Consider the following 19,591-nt stretch of genomic DNA (forward strand, 5'->3'; position numbering starts at 1 on the left):
CGGCTACAGGACAAAAGCCTCATTCAAAAGTCAAATGTAAAGGAGTGTCATTTGTCAAAAAGCAATTCCGTGGAATAACACTGTTTATCCATGGTGGGCCTCACTGCTCCACTTATTTCAGTGCTGTTTACATCACTACTGATCCAAGCACATTGATTACCATGGTAACGTTTTTATTATGATCTAGGCGGTACGTTGGGCTGTTGCCATGCGAGAAAGATTACGACACTGAAATCCAGTCAATAACGTCACTCCACAGATAAGACACCTTTCCTGCGACTGAGCAAATCACACGTGTAATCCTGTTAACTGCGGAGCCTACCACCCACTCGTCACACATCAACATACTGACACACGTATGTCCTCTTGTGACCCAGTGGTGGGCTACAGGAGACTCTCTGTAACGGAGACAATATGGAGCATATGCTGATGGTTTATATAGCCTCATTAACACTTTCCATCCCAGTACTACCCAGTAACACATTGTTCAGTCTTGCAGTTGTCAATATAGAGTATATTCCAGAAAACCAAAGAATTCTTGCCATCACATCAAGTTACCTTTAATGTAAAATTATGCAATACAAATGGGTTGACTCAAGTGTAATTAAACATGAATGAAAGTACTTTATAGTATGAAAGAAATAGAGTGATACAGAGACCATGACAGAAAAGAGCGGTAATGCACCAAGGCTAAATATTGTGCATATATCTGGAGTACTGGATGACAATTAAGCACTTCAATCCATCTTTCCTCTCTGACATATTAGTTTTAAACTTTTTAGATGCTCCCATGACAAATAGGGGGCGAGTGAAGGGACTTTGTCGATAGTGCTCTTCCAGGGGGTGTGACCAAGTGCTGGGTCTAAGAGGAGGGGTTGGGAGCTTCGGAAGCTGGACCCACAGTGTGATGAAGCACGAGGTGATCCCAGCCCACAGTCGTGAGGGTGTCAGAGCCACCGTGGCGCCAGCTCACACTTTTGGCAAAGTCCTTGTGTCGGCGATCTCTCAGTCTACAGTAGAAGAATGTCCAATTAGTCATTGTTTTAAAACGGTACAGGAAAATCTGTAGATTTTAGTATCAAGTGCAAAGACTCACATCTCTTCCAGTTCAGAGTTCAAAACAGCAAGGGAGCAGTCATCACTAACTGTGGCAAGCATGGGGACACTGAAATATAAAAGGAAAACTACAGTTTAGCGGAGGAGCTGCAACATCATTGTGAAAAATGTGCGAGATATTTGAAGACTTTAGATTGACCTGTGTGTGGAGAAGGCGAGAGCATTAATTCTGCGGCTGTGGACGCTCTGTAACTGCGCCGGTTGTGTTCCCTGGAAATCCTTCAGCGTCACTCTACCCAGCTCATCCCCTAAAGCACAATAAACATGAGGAAAATGCAGGGACTGACACTTCAATGTTTCTCTGAACCAGTGGTCTCCTGCTGAGCCTTACCAAAAGCAATGGTGCTTCTGTGGTGGGGGTGCCAAGCTACAATGGTGGGGGCGCAGGTGGGGGTCTCTCCCTCTTTGACTTAAAGAAAGCAATGGAAGAGGTAGTATCAGAATCATATCTTGACATGGTGTAATGTAACAATTAACTTATGCAGAGAAAGACTATTATATTATGGTTGAATTAAGGAGCGTTATATTATCCAGATAAACCACCGGAGAAGCTTCTTGGGACTGATTAACATAATTCCCGAACTCAACAACCTGGAGAAAAGTGTGAGGTGAGCTGCTCACGTATTTTTGATGCAGGTTTGTCTGGCTTCCTCCGGTCCCACAGCAGTACACGTCCATCCTGATGGAAGGAGGACAACAACAAGGTATAATCGTATAGTTTTCTCAATCTGCTTCTTCACAGTTAATCCAATTTTATTTCTGCCGTTAATATACAACATTCAAAATCCCATCAATCTTTTTCATGCCAAAAAACAGAACAAACCCCTAAAGAATCACAACTCTGACAAGTAAAGACCATTAGTATAAAAAACGGAAGGGTACACAGTACAGAGCCTGGAAGTTATTTGACCCTATAAAAGAAATCATGGTTTCAAAATAATAGCTGCTCAAAAATATGTATTATTTGCAAATGTACAATGAAAATCATTTCCAAACTTGATCCCAATTCAGTGTTCCATCAGAATCTTACTTGACCACAGGAGATGAAGAGAGACTCGTCTGTGGGACTGCAGGCGACACATCTGACCGGCTGCGTGTGAACTAAAGGAAATAGATAAAGACACAGATTCAATTATTGACTTTATCATCTTTTGTTGAGTCTTGTTACTTCTGAAATGTAAAAAAACACATTTATTATGCAATAAGCTTTGTAAATAACCACACAGAATCTAGTGTAGTTTTGCCAAAATCATAGACTACTTCAAAATTATTTAAATACATAAAACATTTTAAAACTCCGTTGAAATGAAAACACAAACTGGTTGTTATAGGACTTGTGTGCCTGCATCTTGTATTCTCTTAATCTAACATAGGTATCCTGCAAATAACCAAGGGGAATATCAGTTTTTAAAGAAGTTATCTTTTTTTTAACATTATTTGTCAATTGATCTATGCAAATCTGTAAAATCCATAACATTTGGATGAATTTTTGTTTATGTTCTCTTACCATTGTAGGTGGTGACTACTGTCTCCTGACCGAGATCCCATACTTTAATTCTGTAGAAAGGAAAATGAAAAAGGATGCACTGAGTTGAGAGTGGGATGAAAACAATGCCATACAATGTTACTCGTTCCGAGAGCATACATCCAGCAGGAACCAGCAATCCTGGACACGTGGTCCTGCCCTTATATTAGAAAATAAGATGTTAACAACAAAAAATTACCAAAGTCTAATAATACCAAACTGCATGAACTCATAGATAACTAAATAAATAAGTCTGTTTTTTTTACATCAAGCTCCGGACATTATTTCTTCAGAAACTACAGAAATATAGGTCCCTAACCAATGCACATTGGGTTAGCACTTTTTGTGTAATTCTGATGAATTGAAAATAATCAACAGCTTCATTCAGGAGTCACTTTCATGGCTAACCTGCAATCCATGCTGCCAGTGACAACGCTGTTCGCTCCAGTTATGGGACTGACAGTGGTGACAATGTCATCGTGCTCATGTTTGGTGAAGCGATTCACGAGCAGACCCTCGTCCTCCGCCAGCTCCCACAGCTCCAAGGCACCTGCATAGTCAAACAGTCTGAGAGTAAAGTCTGAGTCGGGCCAAACACTGGATTAATTTATACAGTCGAACCGCTGGGAACGGGCCTCTCACCTGAGTCTGATGCAACAACAACACCCTTCTCCGTCACCCACTTGACATCCGTGACCCCAGCCTCAGTCTGCACACCAGCTTTGCAGAACCCCTCGTTGGGGGCCTTCTCGGGGTCACTGTAGATCCACACTGATCCCTGCCAGCTCCTGCCAGAGAGGCTGGAGGCACCCAGCAGCAGGCTGCCATCTGAAAGGAAAGAGCACCAGGGAGGAAAACAACACGTTTAAAATCAGGAAAAAACTATTTATTTGACACGTTTACTGTTCATCCAGCCCCACGCACTACAGTAAGGAGCCCTGCTGAGCTGATGCACGGCTTCAGCAACAAAACTGCATGCAGCCTTTTCCTCCGTTGCACGTTGTTAACATGTAGCATCAAATCCGTGCAGGTCAGTAAACAGTGACACTAACAGCGTCCCCACGTGTTTACCTGTCTAACCTCCAGCCCTGGTGTTAGCCTACCTGCTCTGTACTCCGCCGCGCACAGGTGCTTCTCCATGCACGCTGGGGCGTTGGGGGGGATGTTCCACCGGTTCTCCTTCACCATGCTTGTGTCCACAGCACTTTTCATCCAGATACCGAAGTGCACTTTAGCGCGAGATCCTGCGTCAGCTAACTAGCGCCAATGTTTCCTTCAGAAGAAGGAAGCAGCTCAGTTTCCGTCTCCGGTGAGTTTCAGAGCGAATTAACTAATAATCGTCTCGTTAAAACACACCGATGTTAATGAGAGAGATACGTCTAAATTCCTGCTAAAGTTGCCGCTATGAAAAACAAATGAATGAAGAGTGAGCCACACATGGGACCCGGTGAACAGACACTTCCTGTTCCGGGTCTTTCTCTTCTTCATCGTCTTTTTTCCCCAACTTATATGGAAAGGGGGCATTAGCGCCACCCACTACACACACACACACACACACACACACGAAACAAGCCAGAGCAGCGGTGCAATTGTTATAATAAAACTAAAGAAAGGTAGAGTTACCGATAATAAATTCAAGTAAATACAAAACAATATTAAATCCATATTCATTCAAGGTGAATTGTGGCATTTGAGTATGTAAATCTATTGACAACTTGAGAGATGAGTGTCATCACAACAAGACGGAGATACAAACTAACTCAAAGATCGATTTTTTATTTACAATTTTTTATTTTGTTTAATTTAATTAAAAAATGTATATAAATATATATATATTTACCTCCTGCGCAGAAGTGGACTGCGCACCCCTGCGCAATAGTGAATTTAATTTAATTAAAAAATATATATATTAAAAAAAATTAAAACATTTTATTATTATTTTTTATTTGTTTTGTTTTATTCAATAATGGAAAACAAATGCAAAACGATAAATTCAGACTCAATCCAACACAGGACATGAATATGTTAGGACAGAAATGTGTAACCATATTTAAATGAAAAAGCAAATTGTTGTGACATACACTGCATGAAAAAAACGATTTTCAATTAACACCTTATTTGTACAAATAATGCACGAGACTGAAGCATGACACTAAAATGTAATTTGACCCATTTTCATGGTTTCATCTGCATCACACATGATAAGAATAAAGACTCCCCTGTGTCCATAAGTCTCCTTATTGCTCTCTCTGGCCTGTGGTCAGTGATGTTATGTTGCGAACCTATTGATTTTCTATTTGTGTAACTACTACAGACCTCCTTCTTAGCTGAAATGAAGTGTCTCTCGTCTATTCCAGCATCTTTTGTTTCTCAGCTTGCTCTGCTGACAGAGTGTGTAAACAAATATCGTGGTTTGCAGCAAAGGAAACAGGCTTTCATGCTGGTGAAGGATCATGTGTGGAGTTTGCATGTTCTCTGGGTACAACACCTTCCTCCCACAGTGCAAAGACACGCAGCTTAGGATAACTGGAGAATCTAAATTGGTGTGAATGTGTGTGTGAAAGGTTTTTGTCTGTTTGTTAGCCATGCGATATACTGGCACCAGCTCCCTGCAACACTTACAGAATAAGTTATATAGATAATGGTAGGATGGAAACATCAGACAGTATCAGATTGAGAATTCTTTCCAAGTACAGTTTATTTTTCCTCCAAATTAGCTTGTCCTCTCAACATAGTATTTATGCTGCTTAAACAGTTAAACATACTGAATACTATCATGATATTTTTTGTGTAGAAATGATTACAACTCTGTATCACTACCTTGCTTGACCCACATTTTCCTGATCATCAGGTCACCTCCTCTGTTTTCAGTTTATTGTTTTGCTGTGATACTTGTTCATAAACTCAACTCTATGCTTAATGATTCTTATCATTAATACAGTTTGTCATATCTCAGAAATGTGGTATAACCTGCTGGCAACTTTAGGAGTGGCAACTTTGAATCTTTTCAAGGGCGGACCAAATAATTGAAGGATTTTTTTCCCCTTTTGATTTTTTAAGTTATTTCTTGTGTGTCCTATCTGGTAAAATCCTTAAAATTCAAGCCACCATCTTCTGCCCTGCCCTTTGTCATTGATATTACACTGCATTCGGCCAGTTTAACAAAGCCAACTCAGTTATTCCATTACAAGTTCAGTGTGTAGGTATGAGTGACATCTTGTGGTAAAGTTGCATGTTGAACTTGTGGCAGCCTTCAGTTTCCATAAAAACTCATTATTATCATGATTATTTTATAGATAGATAGAGAGATAGAGAGACAGACAGACAGACAGATAGACAGATAGACAGACAGACAGACAGACACGCAGATAGATAGATAGATAGATAGATAGATAGATAGATAGATAGATAGATATAGGAAACTTAAGGTATTAAAAAATAAAATAAAGATAGACATATAGGCAGTAATGGTGACTGTCTGGGTGCCCAGTAACAGGATCCCTTTCATCTAAATCTTACACACTTTTCAATTAAGCCAACAGGAACTGTGGGATCAGTGAGAAGCTGTTTTGTAACGTAGTCTAGACTGTTTCTTCTTTTCTCCTCTTCTTCCTCACAATGGTAGACAGTCAAATTAAAATCATCTAACCGGAAGTGGGTTTCACTCACTGTGTTTTCAGCGACATCGTTATTTTCCATCTCGAAACTGTGGCGTGAAGACCACTTCTAAACATTGAGATCGTCACTATTTGGCAACCTGAGTATCAAACACAAACCTCACATTAAACAGAAACGAAGGGAAATGACCACTGTGTCATCAAATAAAGCGTTTTAACTCCATGGACAATCACGCGGGCTTTTATTGTGAAGGCGCCCAGGAGGAAACAGGTGGTTAAAACCATTATTGACTTCACGCTTGTGTCTCGGCGTAAAATCGATAAGTGATTGGTTTTGTTGATGGTAAATATTTTGTGGGTCTGGTAACGTGCGGGCTGAAGGTAAGAACTCCAACATGTCGCCGGGTCACCCCGAGGTTTCCCCCCGGGTGTCGTCGCTGTGTTTGGCGGCAGCTCCGTGCGACGTTCGCGGCTGCTGCGGTGATGTGTCTTTGTGTCTAACTGATGCCGGAGGCTAACGGTTAATGGAGCTAATGTTAGCCGCGCCGAGCCGCCTACCTGGCCGCTCTGAGTGACTGACAGGCGGTCAGGTGGGTGGACAGCCGCCGGTCTGCGTGTTAGCTTAGCTGCCGCGGCTGTGTGCGGTCAGTCACACCCACAGACAGGTCAGTACTGCTGATAGAAATACCTCCGTCCAGGTGTTAACAGTCAGCTGGAGGGATTTGAACACTGAAGCACCTACATTAAAGCTGCTGCTGCGTCACACTTGGAGTTGACCACTGTTGAGCAATATCTCAAAATCCACATTTCAGGGTCTTAAACTTTAATATTTAATCCGAAATTTCAAGTTCACAACAATAATTAATGTTAAGAATTTCTTGACGACTCCCCCCCCCCCCCCCTTTCCATTATGGCCCCTACAATGGACATAATAGTAATAATTATAATAACGATGTCATCTGTAAACTTTTAAGTTCATATAAAACGTCATTAGATTTGTCTTCTTCCACAATAATAAAAACAAACATCACAATTTGGTTATTCAGTTGCACCATATTCTTTTCTTCCAGGTGAGTCTCTATCTTTATCTTAGGGCTGATTTATATCACGATTAAGATTAACATATTGGTCCATATCAATATTTATCACGTTAAATTATTATTTCCGTTAAATTTAAAGAAACACTTTGCTTCTGAGTGAAGGCTGCAGTGTTAAACTCTTCTTTATGAGCCGAGAAGGACGAAGACTTGATGAACAGCAACATATTTTATAAACGTGATGAAGATCTTCTGCACAGATGTCTGATGAAGATGTCTGGATTCCTCTTCGGTGGTCACTGTGGTGGATTAAAGAATGAACTCGACGAGCCTCAGTTGTCCTTACTTGAATATACAAGGTTATTACAACATGGATCTGGCGACAGAGAAGATTCTTGGTCTAACGCACAATCTGACGGTCAAACCAAAAAGCATAAAGTACAACAGAAGCAGTTCAGTGTACCAAATGGGAGGGAGCGGATGGCAGTCTGCGTCACTGTATAGGTTGTAACACAATGTCCTTTATGCTCATGCGATACAGACACTCAGGGTTCAACCTTATCTCAACACCAGAGACGGGATGGCAACTCCTTACACGTAACATTTAATCTTAAAGGTATTAGATGGTCTAAGACTTACAATTTCAAATGTATTTATTGAGATAATTATTTATTTATGTTGTTTTATTGCCCAGCCCTAAGTTGTAGGATGGTGATTTGTGTTATTATCCTTATAGTGAGACACAAAAACCACGAAACTGTTTCCTGCTCACTCAGTGTCCATCCGTCTTCACTGCCTGGTAAGACCTGTCATGTTCAGCTGGTATCCTCATGTATTTCATCAGACCTTCTGGAAGGAATCTAACTGAGTGATAACGTGATGGCATTCATTTTGACAACAATCACAGTTCACAGTATTTAAAGATCCAAACATAAAAGTTAATAATATTATTTGTCCATACAGTATGGTTGTACTTACAGTAGCCGGCTTCTGAGTGGACACATTAAGCAAAGCATTCATTTGTTTGAAATACAAGTTCTGATATAGGTAAACATAAACAACACTGATATGTTGTGAAAGGCACATTTCGGGTCAAGGGTTAGTTTCATCACCCAAGGAATAAATGGGTCAGGCTCTTTTATAGTCTGTTTATAGCGTCAATCTAAGCTCTGGTTCATTTCCCATGTAGTGATACTTGTTACTCTATTGTTATTTATCTTTACTTCTAGGGTTCGCCATGGCCTTGAAAAGGAGACGGGCGACATCCCCTTCTAGCAGTGTGAGTGGAGGAGATCTTGACGATAACCCAACTGCAGCGTTAGTGACTTCAATTGGGCGAAAGAGAAGAAGGACCGCAAACATACCGACTGTGGATCCTGTAATTTGACTAATTTGAGTTCCTGTATTGTGAATCGTCAGAATTATACTGAACTATACACAGACTGATTCAGTGGTCGCCATAGGAAGGGATGTGGATATTTTTCAGTGTCTGTTCCTTGTTTTGCAGATCGCTGTGTGTCATGAACTGTACAACACAATCAGAGATTACAAGGATGACCAGGGCAGGATGTTGTGTGAGCTGTTCATCAGAGCCCCGAAACGAAGGTGAGGGGTCACAAGCGATCATTAGACAAGTGCTTATAATTACATGTTGGACTTTCTTTGATATCAGTCAAGTAACTGAACACAAAAAATTCACACATTCTTTCAGGAATCAACCAGACTACTACCATGTAGTGTCTCAGCCGATTGACATGATGAAAATCCAGCAGAAATTAAAGATGGAGGAGTACGATGACGTTGAGCAAATCACCAGTGACTTTCAGCTGTTGTTTAATAACGCTAAAAAATATTACAAGGTAAAACAAATATTGAAAGGTAAGAACATTTGTACATGTCTAAGAAAGAGCACAAGACTATTTAGTGTTTGTACATGACTCAGTATATGCACCTAAATAAATATACTGTATCCTGCTTGTGTGTAGTCCGACAGTCCTGAGTACAGGGCAGCCTGTAAACTGTGGGACCTCTACCTGCGGACCAAGAATGAATTTATCCAGAGAGGAGATTATGATGACGATGATGATGATGGCTACGACGTACAAGACAACCCTGCAGGCACCACTGAGGACGAGGTGACACTCCTTTATCAGGATTTTTGATTTCATTCAGTACCTCTGCAAATCAGATCCATCACTGTGCAGTGTGCACCTGGCTACATTAATTTGCATAGTTATATATAAATAATTAGTTTATTCAAAGTGCGATGAAAGCTTCAGATTGCACGCTGAATTTATACCATGATAATAACGCTTACTGTATATTGATATCTCGCTTGTGTTTTATCAACTCCTGTATTTGAATTCAAATGATTCCCATATGTTATTTTGTTTAATTTGTTTATTTTACATTATGTAGGTCAAGTGGCTCCACCTCTAACATAGTGTCAGTTTATTAATGATATTTTCATAAAGTGAAACCACGCTGAATGAAAATTTTGGGGGTTTGTGTGTATATACTTTTTGCATGGGTATGACTGAGGGTGGTACTGTGTAACTTCCTTGTCTAACCTATGTGAACAAATTGGCAGAGTGCACCAACCTGTTTGAAAGAGCTCCTCGAGCAGCTCCTTGACGCTGTGGTGACTTACACTGAGCCGACTGGACGTCTGGTCAGCGAGCTGTTCCAGAAGCTTCCCTCCAAAATGGTACAAACACACGTTCAGTATGACATCATCAGTGAAATGGGCGACTTGGTTTTGATGTGTTGTTTCACTTTTTCCTTCAGCAATACCCAGATTATTACGCCATCATCAAGGAGCCAATCGATCTGAAAATAATCGCTCAAAAAATTCAGGTATGTTAAATGACATTATAACTATAAATGACACTATTATTTTCCCTCATTACAACATTTTGTTGATAAAATGTCGAATAAGTGTATTTGCTGTTAGTTGGGCCAGTACAGGAGCGTCAGTGTCATGGCTAAAGACATCGATCTGCTGGTGAAAAATGCCAAAGCCTATAATGAGCCTGGGTCACAGGTGTTTAAGGTGAGTGTGTGAGGGTAATATATTTACAGTACATAGGATGCACTTGAAACACAGACCCTATCTGACGTACTCTTATGTTCCAGGATGCAAACACCATTAAAAAGATTTTTACACAAAAGAAGTCTGAGATGGAACATGGAGAACCAATCAAGTCCAGCATTCGCATCAGGTAAATAGGAAAAAGCTCTTGCAGTAATGTGGAAGAAAGTATGAAAATATATATTTATACTTTTTTTTAATGCTGCCGCTCGTCCTCAGGAATAGAAGGACAGCACAAGGAGACCGCCTCTCAGCTATCACCATGGCTCTCCAGTATGAAAGCGATGAGGAAGGCATTCTCTCTGGTACAATCTCAATATCAAACATGGTTACAATACTTTGTACAGTGAAGCGTTGCTACAATTTGACAGACCTGTCCTACTTTCCTTATTTCTCAGGGTCCGTTCACTATGACGAGGGGGAGTCCGAGGCCGAGAGTATGACCTCGAACATGGACATGAGCAACCCGATCTTCCAGCTGTATGAAGCTGTGCGAGGTGCGAGGAACAGCCAGGGTCAACTGATCTCTGAGCCCTTCCTGCAGCTGCCCTCCAGGAAGGACTACCCGGACTACTACCACCAGATTAGCCAACCCATCTGTCTCCATCAGATCAAGTATGCCACTAAAATTCCTGATGTGAATCTATGTGTATATTTGTCACAGGTTCAACAACATTCTTGTGTATTTGTGTGGTATCAGTCACTACAGCATTATTAACAACATTCATATGTTTTCATATATATTTTTTACATTTCAGTTGACTTTTTTTGTTGTAGACCTTTTTAGATCTTAAAAAGGAAAGACCCCAGAGACAAGTTTAGCAAATTTTTTAGAAAAAACTCCAAAAGAGAATTTTACAACCAGTGTGTGATTTTCTTTGCATAGGTTGTCTTAGCTCTAGAATTTGGGATTACATCTAAAAAATCTCAGGATTAATAAGCAAATGCAGCATTTTGTCTTAGAGCTTCTGTTTATTAGTGCATCAATGGATACAGTGAATTTTTAACAAAGATAAGTCAAATCATACCAGAAACATTAAATATGTCAGATCAAGTAGTTTGTGGTGCTTTACTATTGATATTTCAGTGGAAATGGTTATTAACAATCTAGAAATGTGTCTTTCAAGCAGAAATCTGAGGAATTAGTCCATGTTTTCATCATTGATCCGATTTCTTTTCTTTCACCAACATTCTCTCTTTTTTTATTTTCTACCCCTACGGCATCACACACATTCACTGTACAGTACAGTATTTCTGTGCCCTCCTTCCCAAATGTGAGAGCCCGTAACTCCCCACAGGAACAAGATGAAGAACAACGAATATGAGAGCGTGGAGCACATTGACTCTGACGTGACGCTCATGTTCGAGAATGGCAAACGTTACAATGTCCCTCACTCCTCCATCTACAAGCGTGCGCTCAAGCTCCAGCACATCCAGCAGGTCAGTCCCAGCTTCCATTGTCACTGTTGTGCGTCCGTCCTCGATTTGATTTGACCACTTCTTGGTTTTGTGTGCATGTTCTCAAGTGAATTTCTGCCAGATTGATGCTATTTTTCAGACGCGTTGTAACAATTTGAGCTAAATGTTATTTGTTGTCTGTCTAGATTAAGAGAAAGGAACTTTTACAGAGAGATGAAGATGATGGAGACAGCATGCTCTCCTCTGCCACGTCGGACACCAGTAGTACAAAAAGAAAAAGGTGCACTTTGTCACATTTTACTTTCTAAACTCACAGTAGTGATTTTTTTTTCGTGGTGGTGTGAAGGAAAGTGACAGCTGACTTGCATTTCATTTCCAGTCACAAGAAGAATACAAGGAAAAACCGGATGAAAACTCTTTTAGCCGCGGTGACTGAAGCGCGAGAAGCCGTCACCAGTCGGAGACTATGTGACCTTTTCATGTTCAAGCCCTCGAAAAAGGACTACCCCGACTACTACAAGGTCATTCTGGAACCGATGGACCTCAGGACCATCGAGCACAACATTCGCTCAGATAAGTACATGACTGAAGATTCAATGCTGGAAGATATGAAGCTGATGTTCCGCAATGCACGGCACTACAATGAGGAAGGCTCCCAGGTAAGCTTGAGTTTTTCAATGCTTAATGTTCCTGAGTAGATTCGATTGACTGAAGATGGAAACCCCAGTGTTGTTATTAATTGTAAAGCTGCTTTCAGACACTAAATTATTCTCCTGAAATTATCCAGAAACGCTGCATGTAATAACATTAATGTCAAAGTCAATTACTCTGGACAGTCTCTGGAATTTTTCCTGCCAGCGCCTGAGTAAAAAGACTCTGGACAGTGTCTGACTTAGCTCTTGGAAGATAGTCCGGACCCCATAGTGTGGACATTCTCTTGAGTTCATGTCTAAAAAACTGTTAAAGTAAAAAAAGTGTAGCCTAAAGTTTTTACAAAAACTAGGATATCCTAATGATAAACGTCTTTGTTGTGTTGAAGGTCTACAATGATGCTGATGTCTTAGAGAAGATCCTGAAAGACAGACGCAAGGATCTTGGGCCATCGACTGATGAAGATGACATGATGTCTCCAAAGTTGAAAATAAGTACGTCACTTAGTCACCAAGTTCTTCTTCATGTGAATCATATCCAAGAAAATGAGAATAGAAATAATGGTTGCTGATTTTACATAATACATTTTATTTGATTGTAGGAAAGAATAGTATTACTTTGAAGAAGTCCAAGTATCTAACACCCTTACAGCAAAAGCTGAATGAGCTTTACGAGGCTGTGAAGAACTACACAGACAAGCGGGGCCGTCGTCTCAGCACCATCTTCCTGCGGCTGCCGTCTCGGGCCGAGCTGCCTGACTACTACATAGCCATCAAGAAGCCTGTGGACATGGAGAAGATCAAGAGCCACATGTTGGCTAATAAGTACCAAGATGTGGACGCGCTGGTAGAGGACTTGGTGCTCATGTTCAACAACGCCTGTACGTACAACGAACCAGAATCTCTGATTTACCGCGACGCTCTGATGCTGCACAGGGTGCTGCTAGAGACGAGGCGTGACCTGGAGGGTGGAGACGACGCCCACGTGCCCGATGTGCCCCGACTCATCCAGGAACTTGTCCGCAGCCTCTTTGTTTCTGTGCTCAGTCACCAGGATGACGAGGGCCGATGCTACAGTGACTCACTTGCTGAAATTCCCGCCCTTGATCCTGCCAACCCTGAGAAGCCACCTCTCAATTTTGATATCGTCAGAAAGAATGTAGACCGAGGGCGTTACAAGAGGTTGGATGTTTTTCAGGATCACATGTTTGAAGTGTTGGAAAAAGCCAGGCGATTGAATAGGTGAGGAACTGTGGACCATCATGTGCAAAACCAAATCAGTCATAGGATCAACTTGGAGCCTTTATATAGCAAAATGATTATATTAAAGGAAAAGTAAAACTATTGTTACGTATTTTGTTCATTACAGGACCGACTCTGAGATCTTTGAAGATGCTGTGGAGCTGCAGCAGTTCCTAATCCGCATCAGAGATGAGCTGTGTAAGAATGGAGAGATCTTGATGTCTCCTGCTCTCAGCTACACCTCCAAACATCTGCACAGTGATGTGGAAAAGGAGAAGAAAGAGAAGCTACCCAAGGAGTTCGAAGAGGACAAAATCAAGAGGGAAGAAGAGACTAGGGGTATGCAGTTTATTTGTTAACGTTCTCAGTGCATAAAAATTCTATCCCATCATGCTTTGTGTCAGCGTTGACATGGGCCTTGTTTCACTGGGTATGTTGTGAATTCCTAGAAGCGGAGAAGAGGGAGGACTCAGCTGGCGGATCATGGCAGTCCAACCTGCAGCGCACGTACAGTCAGGACTGCAGCTTTAAGGACAGTATGTACCATGTGGGAGAGTATGTGTATGTGGAGCCTGCAGAACCCAACCTCCAGCCCCACATCATCTACATTGAACGCCTGTGGCAAGATGACACTGGTCAGTTCCTCGTGTGAATCATAAAGGAATCAGTTTTTATACGACAATCTGTACTCTTTATATTCTGCAGATTAGTTTTTTCAGTCCATGTTCTTTTTTAATGAAATCAGATCTAATTCAGTCGAATCTTTTCCACCTCTGACAAATACAGGTGAGAAGTGGCTGTATGGCTGCTGGTTCTACAGGCCAAACGAAACCTTTCATCTTGCTACTAGAAAGTTCTTAGAGAAGGAAGTCTTTAAGAGCGACTTTTACAACAAAGCTCCCATCAGCAAGATTCTGGGCAAGTGTGTGGTCATGTTTGTGAAGGTAAATGCTTGATTTTTTCCCATTCTATGTCTGTTCGGAGTGTGGAGTGAATGCTGACTAAATATTAACGGTGTGACATTTAAGGATTACTTCAAGCTTCACCCAGAGGGCTTCAGGACAGATGATGTGTATGTTTGCGAGTCACGCTACTCGGCCAAATCCAAGTCCTTCAAGAAGATCAAGATGTGGACGATGCCCCTGAGCTCGGTTCGGTTTGTTCCTAGAGAGGTACCCCTCCCTGTGGTCCGTGTGGCGTCCATGTTTGCCCCCAAACAAGAGGAGAAACCACCAGAGATGGCTGATGAAAGCAAAATGATAGATGGTATTGTAGACAAGGTATATGTCAGTAGGTTATTTCTCTACCAATGGTATGAATACATTCAAAATGGCCAAATACTGTTAGTAAAACCTCTTTATTTCTGCAGGAGAGGGAGGATGTTACAATGGATATGAGCAATGGAGAGCCAGGGTGTCTGTACTACGAGCAGCTCTTCTACAACAACCTCTGGCTCAAAGTGGGAGACTGTGTCTACATTAGATCTCATGGACTAGGGCTCCACCGTGTGGGCAGGTAGAGTTAATGCCATCATGCTTCACAGTGCTTCCAGTGTATTACAATGGTTGTTTATGCTCTGAAGTGGATGTAAACATTCAGGTTAGACTTCATGAATGTTGATGAATTGTTTAAATTAAATAATAATTAATTAAATAAATGCTATTGAAGTCAAACACACTAATGAAAATACCTCCTCATCAATCACAGACATAGGAACATTATAATTGCAGTGATTTGTTAATTTATTTGCAAATATTTAGAGGTTATCTAGTTTCAAGTATATCTATTGAGGACTGTTTTATGAATGTATTGAATAGGATTGAGAAAATGTGGATGCGCGATGGAGCAGGCTACTTCTTTGGACCCATTTTCATTCATCCAGAAGAAACCGAGCATGAGCCCACTAAGATGTTCTACAAAAAGGAAGTGTTCCTCAGCAACCTGGAGGAGAATTGTCCCATGACTTGCATCATAGGTACCCTCCGCACAATATATCGGATTGAACTGAATACAAGCAATCGTGTCATTGTAGGAGTTCATGGATTTGGGTTGGATTATTTTGTTTCATAGGGAAGTGCATAGTGTCATCCTTCAAAGACTACCTCTCATGCCGGCCAACTGAAGTGCCTGAGGAGAACGTCCTGCTCTGTGAGAGCCGCTACATTGACTGTGAGAAGCAGATGAAGAAATTCAAGGGGCTCAAGCGCTTTTCCCTCTCTGGGAAGGTGGTGGAGGATGAAACCTACTATTTTAGGTGAAAGACCTGTACATCAAAATTGTTTGTCCCACAGGGAATATGGAAAGAAACAGACTGTTAAGTAAGCATGCACTTAAAACACATCTGTCCTCCTTTGGTGGATGGGTGTTATTCGCTCTTTTTATCTGATGCTCTATAAATATTTTTCCTGTTCCTCTAAAATTATTTATTTGGGAAGTTTTTGATGAATGTTCATAATAATTTAGATTATCTTCTATAGAAAGCTCATTGTGCCCCAGAAGGAGCCATCACCTCTGTTGGACAAAAAAATAGAGAAACTGGAGGCTAAGTTTGCTGACATGACTGATGAGGAGCTGGAGGATCTTGGGGATGATGATGGAGAGCTTGGGGACCAGTCTCTTCCTCAGATGCAATCTTCCTTGTCTAGTGATATGGATATCATACCTTACACTCCTCTACAGGTCAGAGCGGAACTATTTCATTACAGATTTCAAATTCTGCCTTAAGCTATGTCATTAGGTATCTGGTAGCATTTTCTAAATGGCTTGCTCTTCTGTGTTTTTCTTTTTAGTCTACACCTAAATCCATAAAAGGCCTCTCAAAGAAGGAAGGCTCAAAGCGGAAGATCAACATGAGCGGTTACATCCTGTTCAGCAGTGAGATGCGAGCGGTCATCAAAGCCCAGCACCCAGACTTCTCCTTTGGGGAACTGAGCCGGCTCGTTGGAACAGAGTGGAGGAACCTGGAGAGTTCAAAGAAAGCAGAGTATGAAGGTGAGCCGAACCTTCACTAACTCTTACCAGACAAAATGATCAGTTCAAGTCGTGATCCAGTTTGTGTAAAAATTACAATGTTTAAATATGGTACCTGTGTTGCAGAGCGAGCAGCTAAAGTGGCCGAGCAGCAGGAGCGTGACAGGGCCCATCATCAGACGTCCCCTAGAGCAGGTACCCCAGTAGGGGCAGTGATGGGGGTGGTGCCTCCCCCAACCCCTATGGGGATGCTAAAATCCAGCATGCTGCTTGTGTCAGGTAACCCCTCATAGATGCAGATGGACCCCCAGTGTACACTAGAAGGCTGGATAAGAAGCTACACTGCTTGATTTATTCACCTTTTCTAGTTTCCTAATCTTACTCATGTCAGCATGTTTGTTGTGTTGCAATGTTGCTTTTGTATTTTCTCTGACATCATTTAACCCAATTGATCAAATCAAACCCTGATTGCTGTCATTACTGTTTATTCTTTAACTTTAACATCATGATAGACTCCACGTTTCAGTATCTGAATGCATTACATAAAGAGGAATGGTTGCTCTGGACCATTTGAGAATTTAAACAAAAAAATGATTAATTCTTCTGCACGTGCACCCAATTGTTTTTATTGTGCATTTTTGTGTGTCCATTATTACCATTCATCTCCATCATAATTATTTGGTGATTAAGTTAAAGCATAAACACTATATTAACAAATTGTCTGGTGGTGTAGTAGTGATGCATGATTGACTGATGCATGTTGCTGTTTCGTGTTACTACTGTCCCTTTTTAAGAATGTATGATAGGGCCATGTTGAAGGCATGGTTAATTTGATTGGCACACTACCACATCACTTGGGGAGCCTGTCTTTCCCCGACATCTCCTGCTTGTTATGCCTGGGTTCCCTGGAATGCCGTACTTTGATAAGAGTGCTGTCATAGCTAACCCTCCTACCACACAGTTGCTTCCTGTCTACCAATCTGACTTGCTAGAGGGGATACCTGAACCAATAGGCTGAGATCTGAAAGGGGGAAATCTGTCTCTAATGAGGAAAACAGTTGACCTCATATTTGAATTAATAAATCCACAATTGGCATTCCTGATTGTTCAAATGTAGATTAGTGTTGAATATGAATGATGTGTTTGTAATATAAGCAAGTATCAAATGACTTGCTGCACCTTTTTGACTGTGTCTCTGTGTTTAATATTGTCACAGGTGTCAATGGTATGGGTGGACATGGAAACATTCATGGTTCCCAGGTAAGCTACTAGGCTCTGCAAGAAAGTAATGTTAGCTAATGATGTTAAAGTGAAAATCCAGTTTCATTCGTTTTACAGTCATTTTGTAGTTTTTCAAATCTGTAGTAGTTGCATACGATGCAAATCTGGTGCTAAAAACACTAAACCACAGAACATACACAACCACTCTGTGACAACAGCTGCAGATTGGGGCTCTTTGTAAATCAAGATATGGATGGAGTCACAATGCAGTGTAAACTCCAGCCTGATTCAGGGTAATAATAAGACATTTATTATTTCCATTAGATGGGCTCAGGGCAACATCCACCACCGTATCCAGGACAAGGCCAACCTGCACTCCAACAACCGTCCACCCCAGTGTTCGTGTCCCCACCAGCCAAGTCTCAGCGGCTGCTCCACTCGGAGGCGTACCTCAGATACATCGAGGGCCTTACTGCAGAATCCTCCACCATTAGCAAGTGGGACCAAGCCCTCTCAGGTTAATTTTGTGCTTGGCAAGTGACAAAATTATGACACTGCTGGAGATGTATATTTTTCTCAAGTTAGTCCTGTTTTTTTCAGTAACGTGGTTGCACCTCCATCTGAGCATCAATTTATTGTTTTATCTTCTTTTGTTAAATCTGTGTTTGATGGACTTCTTAGTGTTTTTTACACACTAATTAAAGCCTATCAGTATTAATGTCACTCATTGCCTGCGCTGAGGAGGTAGTGTTTTCACCCCCGTCCTTTAGTTTGTTGGTTGGTTGGTTTTGTCAGTAAAATCATGTTAAATCTAGATGGATTACCTAGAAGCTTGGTGGAAGAATGAGGTATGGCTCAGTGAAAAAAGTATATATATTCCAGGGAATATGTAATGGATCTTGATTTTGAAAAATGTGGAATGTTATGGGCAATATTTTAAGTGTCACATCTATGTGTGAATGCTATTTTCTACAGCTTGATAAATGTAAGGGCACTATTGGGCCTTGGCAGAGGTATGCATGCCATTCTAGTTGTTATTTACAAGTTAATTGATTGTAAACAAGTGAAATTTCAAAGTTTATCTTATTTGCTCACTTTCAGCTCAAAAACAAGACGTGCGCCTGACAAAAGAGCAGGAGAGCAGGCTGCCATCCCACTGGCTGAAGAGCAAGGGCGCCCACAAGACAATGGCAGATGCCCTTTGGCGACTCCGTGACCTGATGCTGCGAGACACCCTGAACATTCGTCAGACGCACAACCTGTAGCATGCCCGTGCTCTGAGCCTCTGACCCCGAACCTGTGAGATAGGAAGAGGGTTAAAGCTCGCTAAAAGTGTTCACTTTGTATTGTCATTTAAAGAAATGTGTTTGTACTTGTGTAAGCTGCTTTCTGTGTTGAAGCTGTTGCTCTTTCTGTTTTACATTTCAGATTTACTGTTCTAAGTACATGATTGTTGAGACTGTCATTCTGTGATGAATGCCTTCATGCTTTCACGATTAAAATGTGAACAGTTCAGTTTGGTTGTGTTCACTTAACTGGTTCTGCTGTATGATGTTTGCGATGCATCACTTGAACTGTCACTTGTAAAGAACAATCACACAAAAGGAAACTAGTCAAGACATTTCAAGACAGTTAAGGCTTAATAACCCTTAACTGGGACAAGGAATGATTACTGTTAATAATAAAAACTGTAGAGATCATGT

At 41.2% G+C, this 19,591-nt stretch overlaps 2 protein-coding genes across 5 annotated transcripts; one reads left to right on the top strand and one right to left on the bottom strand.

The window, feature by feature from the left end:
• Window positions 1-544: 544 nt before the first annotated feature.
• wdr77 (WD repeat domain 77) lies at window positions 545-4,122 on the bottom strand. Its single transcript, XM_053431548.1, has 10 exons — window positions 3,745-4,122; window positions 3,284-3,469; window positions 3,050-3,191; window positions 2,624-2,673; window positions 2,147-2,217; window positions 1,738-1,795; window positions 1,448-1,525; window positions 1,256-1,364; window positions 1,097-1,165; window positions 545-1,010 (listed from the first exon to the last, which is right to left on the bottom strand). The coding sequence occupies exons 1-10, from the start codon at window positions 3,851-3,853 to the stop codon at window positions 863-865; spliced, it is 1,020 nt and encodes a 339-aa protein (XP_053287523.1). The 5' UTR covers window positions 3,854-4,122; the 3' UTR covers window positions 545-862.
• A 2,661-nt stretch (window positions 4,123-6,783) lies between these two features.
• On the top strand, window positions 6,784-19,403 carry LOC128456464 (protein polybromo-1). 4 transcript variants are annotated; one of them, XM_053440649.1, is made up of 29 exons: window positions 6,794-8,094; window positions 8,525-8,673; window positions 8,803-8,900; window positions 9,007-9,154; window positions 9,281-9,430; window positions 9,886-10,002; window positions 10,083-10,151; window positions 10,249-10,347; window positions 10,431-10,516; window positions 10,606-10,691; window positions 10,785-11,001; window positions 11,685-11,826; window positions 11,991-12,085; window positions 12,185-12,464; window positions 12,845-12,950; window positions 13,058-13,697; window positions 13,825-14,036; window positions 14,147-14,332; window positions 14,484-14,641; window positions 14,726-14,977; window positions 15,067-15,212; window positions 15,515-15,672; window positions 15,768-15,951; window positions 16,175-16,376; window positions 16,487-16,688; window positions 16,794-16,946; window positions 17,884-17,927; window positions 18,213-18,405; window positions 18,990-19,403. In XM_053440649.1, the coding sequence occupies exons 1-29, from the start codon at window positions 7,971-7,973 to the stop codon at window positions 19,151-19,153; spliced, it is 4,860 nt and encodes a 1,619-aa protein (XP_053296624.1). In that variant the 5' UTR covers window positions 6,794-7,970; the 3' UTR covers window positions 19,154-19,403. The 4 variants fall into 4 exon arrangements, with proteins under 4 accessions (XP_053296648.1, XP_053296624.1, XP_053296630.1 ...); XM_053440655.1 differs by having other exon boundaries at window positions 6,796-8,094; window positions 16,794-16,862; XM_053440664.1 differs by lacking the exons at window positions 6,794-8,094; window positions 8,525-8,673; window positions 8,803-8,900; ... (5 more) ...; window positions 10,431-10,516; window positions 10,606-10,691 and having other exon boundaries at window positions 10,862-11,001; window positions 11,631-11,826.
• Window positions 19,404-19,591: the final 188 nt, after the last annotated feature.

This window comes from Pleuronectes platessa, chromosome 2 (assembly GCF_947347685.1).
Source record: "Pleuronectes platessa chromosome 2, fPlePla1.1, whole genome shotgun sequence".
Taxonomy (NCBI): domain Eukaryota; kingdom Metazoa; phylum Chordata; class Actinopteri; order Pleuronectiformes; family Pleuronectidae; genus Pleuronectes; species Pleuronectes platessa.

Excerpts from the sequence above, each read along its gene's own strand:
- wdr77 (XM_053431548.1), bottom strand. The coding sequence starts at position 3,853 with ATGAAAAGTGCTGTGGACACAAGCATGGTGAAGGAGAACCGGTGGAAC. Across the intron at positions 3,192-3,283 it reads TGTTGTTGCATCAGACTCAG|GTGCCTTGGAGCTGTGGGAG; the intron begins GTGAGAGGCCCG and ends TTGACTATGCAG. Across the intron at positions 2,218-2,623 it reads AGTAGTCACCACCTACAATG|TTCACACGCAGCCGGTCAGA; the intron begins GTAAGAGAACAT and ends TATTTCCTTTAG.
- LOC128456464 (XM_053440649.1), top strand. The coding sequence starts at position 7,971 with ATGTTGTTTTATTGCCCAGCCCTAAGTTGTAGGATGGTGATTTGTGTT. Across the intron at positions 8,674-8,802 it reads ACATACCGACTGTGGATCCT|ATCGCTGTGTGTCATGAACT; the intron begins GTAATTTGACTA and ends CTTGTTTTGCAG. Across the intron at positions 11,827-11,990 it reads AGCTCCAGCACATCCAGCAG|ATTAAGAGAAAGGAACTTTT; the intron begins GTCAGTCCCAGC and ends TTGTCTGTCTAG.